The sequence below is a fragment of the Mus caroli genome, chromosome 17, assembly GCF_900094665.2.
Source record: "Mus caroli chromosome 17, CAROLI_EIJ_v1.1, whole genome shotgun sequence".
NCBI classification, from domain to species: domain Eukaryota; kingdom Metazoa; phylum Chordata; class Mammalia; order Rodentia; family Muridae; genus Mus; species Mus caroli.
In genome coordinates, this window is record NC_034586.1 from 52,885,034 (window position 1) to 52,888,300 (window position 3,267).

Here is a 3,267-nt window from a genome sequence, read left to right on the forward strand (position 1 = left end):
CGGGGGGGGGGGGGGATAGAAGGAGGGAAGGGAGAATGTCCAGGTTTCACCATGCATGGGGGCGGGGAAGGGGAATGACAAGGGCAAAGCGATGGAGTTGATTCTTTTCTTTAAGTGAGCCCTAAAAATTGAACTCAGGTAATCAGGTTTGGCAACAATCCCCTTTATCTACTAAGTCCTATTGCTGCTCCTTGAGCCACCTTGTGTGGAATCACCCGGGAGCCTGGGTCAGCATCCCTACGATTCCTGCTCCCGTCCCCTGGATGCCTGGGTACCTCACTTAGATTCCTCTGGCGGAACTCAGAAATCCCTTGGACCAGCAGGTACAGCTTCTTCTTGGCCAGGATATGCTCCCGGTCCAAGCACAGGGCCTGCACAAAGTAGGAGATGTGGCCGATCTTACTGTTGAAGGTGGACGGGAGCCTGGGAGGTAAGTTGAAATGGAAGTCAAAGGTGTGGCTGCCTGCCCTTAACCAATTATCTGTAAGTGAAACACACCAAGGCCACATGTGAGAACCATCCAGAACCTTTGCTGGTGGGACCTAACCACTAGCCACAACCCCATGTTTGTTGATTGACTGAGTGACAGCTAAGGAAGCTGGACCCTCCTACTCTGCCTACATTTATTTTTTTGTTTTGTTTTTTTTTCGAGACAGGGTTGCTCTATGTAGCCCTGGCTGTCCTGGAACTCACTCTGTAGACCAGGCTGTTCTGGAATTCAGAAATCTGCCTGCCTCTGCCTCCCAAGTGCTGGGCACCATGGACCTTTTTATAGCCTCCCCTCCCCTGCAATATCTGTAACATTAGAAACATTATCTGTTGTATTTAGTGTTGTGAGTGAACACTTAACATACATTTGGAAAACAGTAGGTGCTCAATAAATGCCTGAGTAGCTGAATGAATCACAAGTTATAAACTCAGTCTTTCTTTTTTAAAGATTATTCTGCCTTCATGTTTGCCTGCGCACAAGAAAAGGGCACCAGATCTCATTACAGATGGTTGTGAGCTACCATGTGGTTACTAGGAATTGAACTCAGGACCTCTGGAAGAGGTCAGCAGTTCAGAGGTTAGCAGCCAGTGCTCCTAAAGGCTGAGCCTTCTCTTTAGCCAACCCCTTCCTCTTTTTTTTTTTTTTTTTTTTTTTTTTTTTTTTTCTTTTCCTTTTTTTTTTTTTTTTTTTTTAATCTAACTACTACGCAGTAGCTGTCTTCAGATGCACCAGAAGAGGGCGTCAGATCTCATTATGGATGGTTGTGAGCCACCATGTGATTGCTGGGATTTGAACTCAGGACCTTCGGAAGAGCAGTTGGTGCTCTTAACCACTGAGTCATTTCTCTAGCCCTGTGCTGTCTTTCAAGACAAGCTTGGCTGGCTGGGAACTCCCTGCGTAGGAAGACCTGCCCTTCTGATCCAACTCTCCTGTCTCTACCTCCAATGCTGAGTGACAGGTATGCCTGGCTTACATGGTGCTGGAGCTGGAACCCAGGGCTCTGTGCCATAGACTGGTCCCAAACTGTCAGGAATCCTCCTGCCTCAGCCTCCAAAGTGCTACTGTTCCCAGGTGTTAGATCTTTCAATGAAAAACAAAACAAAACAAACAAACAAAAAAAAAAACCGAAAAAAACCAAAACAACAACAAAAAAAACCACTCCTGACACTTGGCGTAAGACCCTTTCTTACAACCAAGACAAGAGGCTGGAGAGGCAGCTCAGCATTGAGGGCACTGGCTGCTCTCGAAGAGGACCTGGGTTCAGTTCCCAGCACCCACATGGCGGCTTCTCACAGCAGCTGTAACTCCAGTCTCTGAGCATCTGATGCATTTTTCTGACCTCCTTCGGCACCAGGCACACATATGGTACAGACAGACAGACAGACACGTAGACAAAATAGTCATGCATATAAAAATTAATATAACATATTAACAACAAAATGGGGGGGGTGCACAAACTTTTAACCCCAGCCCTCTGAGAGGCAGGTAGATGTGAGTTTGAGGCCAACCTGGGCTACAGAGAGGACAGCCAGGGCTACACAGAGAGACCATTTTAAAACAAAATACCGAAGTTGGAAATCCTTTGAACACCCACAACAACCCCATAACACAATCTGGGAGGGAGACAGCACTCCCAGGGCGCTCAGGGTGATGTAATGTCAGAGTTGTGTTGGCCGGATTGAGAAGTTTTGTCCCTCATCCTCTGTCCTCCCCTCTTCTCCTGTGACCTTCAAGTCTCAATACCAGAGGGAGAAGTTCGTGTAAGCTAATAAGAATGCTGACTTAGAGGGCTTTCACCGCCATTTGCAGACTGGATACAGTAGTACTTCCCAGGGATCTTTGGGAGTTCATTTTGAATGTCCCTGTCCAGATTGGTTCTCAACTCTTCACATCTTCACACTGGTTATTATTTAACATAACTTCCCTCTGCCTAGCTCTAACTCGCATGATATTCCTAAGAGATTGTTGATTGACTAGTAGATGTATTTACTTTCCCACCCCAGGCCGAATGCTTACCTTTTATTGGGAATGTTTTTGTTTTATGTACATAATCTGCCTTATTATTGCAAATAACATCTCTACTATAATCACGGGTCTCTCCGATTTCTTCGTTCCACTCAACGTAACCCCTACCGACAAGCTCCACCTTCACGATGGGGTCCACAAGGGTACTGTTGAGGGTGAGGACCACCTGCCCGTCTATGATAGAGCCGGCCAGGTAGACCGCATCTTTGGGCAGCACTACCTCGATGGACTTCACCACAGACATGGGAGATTGGGCGGGGGAGACTCATCCTCCCTATCCCCCGAGTATCATCAGATTCCCCTGGGTTCCGCAGCTGTGGTGTCCTCTGTGACATCGCTCCACCCAGTGTTCCAGAAAGGGGACAGGTGCTCTGCTAGCCTGGGCCTTGAGCTTCTTCTGTACTCAAGGCTGATCCGAACCCCTGATCCTTTTCCCTCATCTCCAGGACCACCCACACCCTAGTCCTGATTCTAGCATACTAGGACATATAGCAAACCAGAGCCCTCCAATCTGTGTTGCAGTAAATCTCCTCCCAAATATGCCCCGACAATGAAAACTTGACTCAATTCGTATGTGCGCTGTGCGCCTAGATTGGGCAGATCTACCGCTACACTACCATCTCCCACAGATTATGAGACCCCTTAGAACTTGCGGTTTCTGCCGGGCGTGGTGGCGCACGCCTTTAATCCCAGCACTCGGGAGGCAGAGGCAGGCGGATTTCTGAGTTCGAGGCCAGCCTGGTCTACAGAGT

The 3,267-nt window shown here is 48.1% G+C and overlaps 1 protein-coding gene across 1 annotated transcript in view; it reads right to left on the reverse strand.

The window, feature by feature from the left end:
• The window catches only part of Arrdc5 (arrestin domain containing 5), a 6,665-nt gene extending 3,854 nt beyond the window's left edge, over positions 1 to 2,811 (reverse strand). Inside the window, exons 1-2 of the mRNA XM_021149729.1 lie at positions 2,507 to 2,811; positions 276 to 481 (exon numbers count right to left, since the gene is read on the reverse strand). Of these exons, the coding sequence (XP_021005388.1) occupies positions 276 to 481; positions 2,507 to 2,759 (459 nt within the window). The 5' untranslated portion in view covers positions 2,760 to 2,811. The remainder of the gene's footprint in view (positions 1 to 275; positions 482 to 2,506) is intronic.
• Between the last annotated feature and the right edge of the window lie 456 nt (positions 2,812 to 3,267).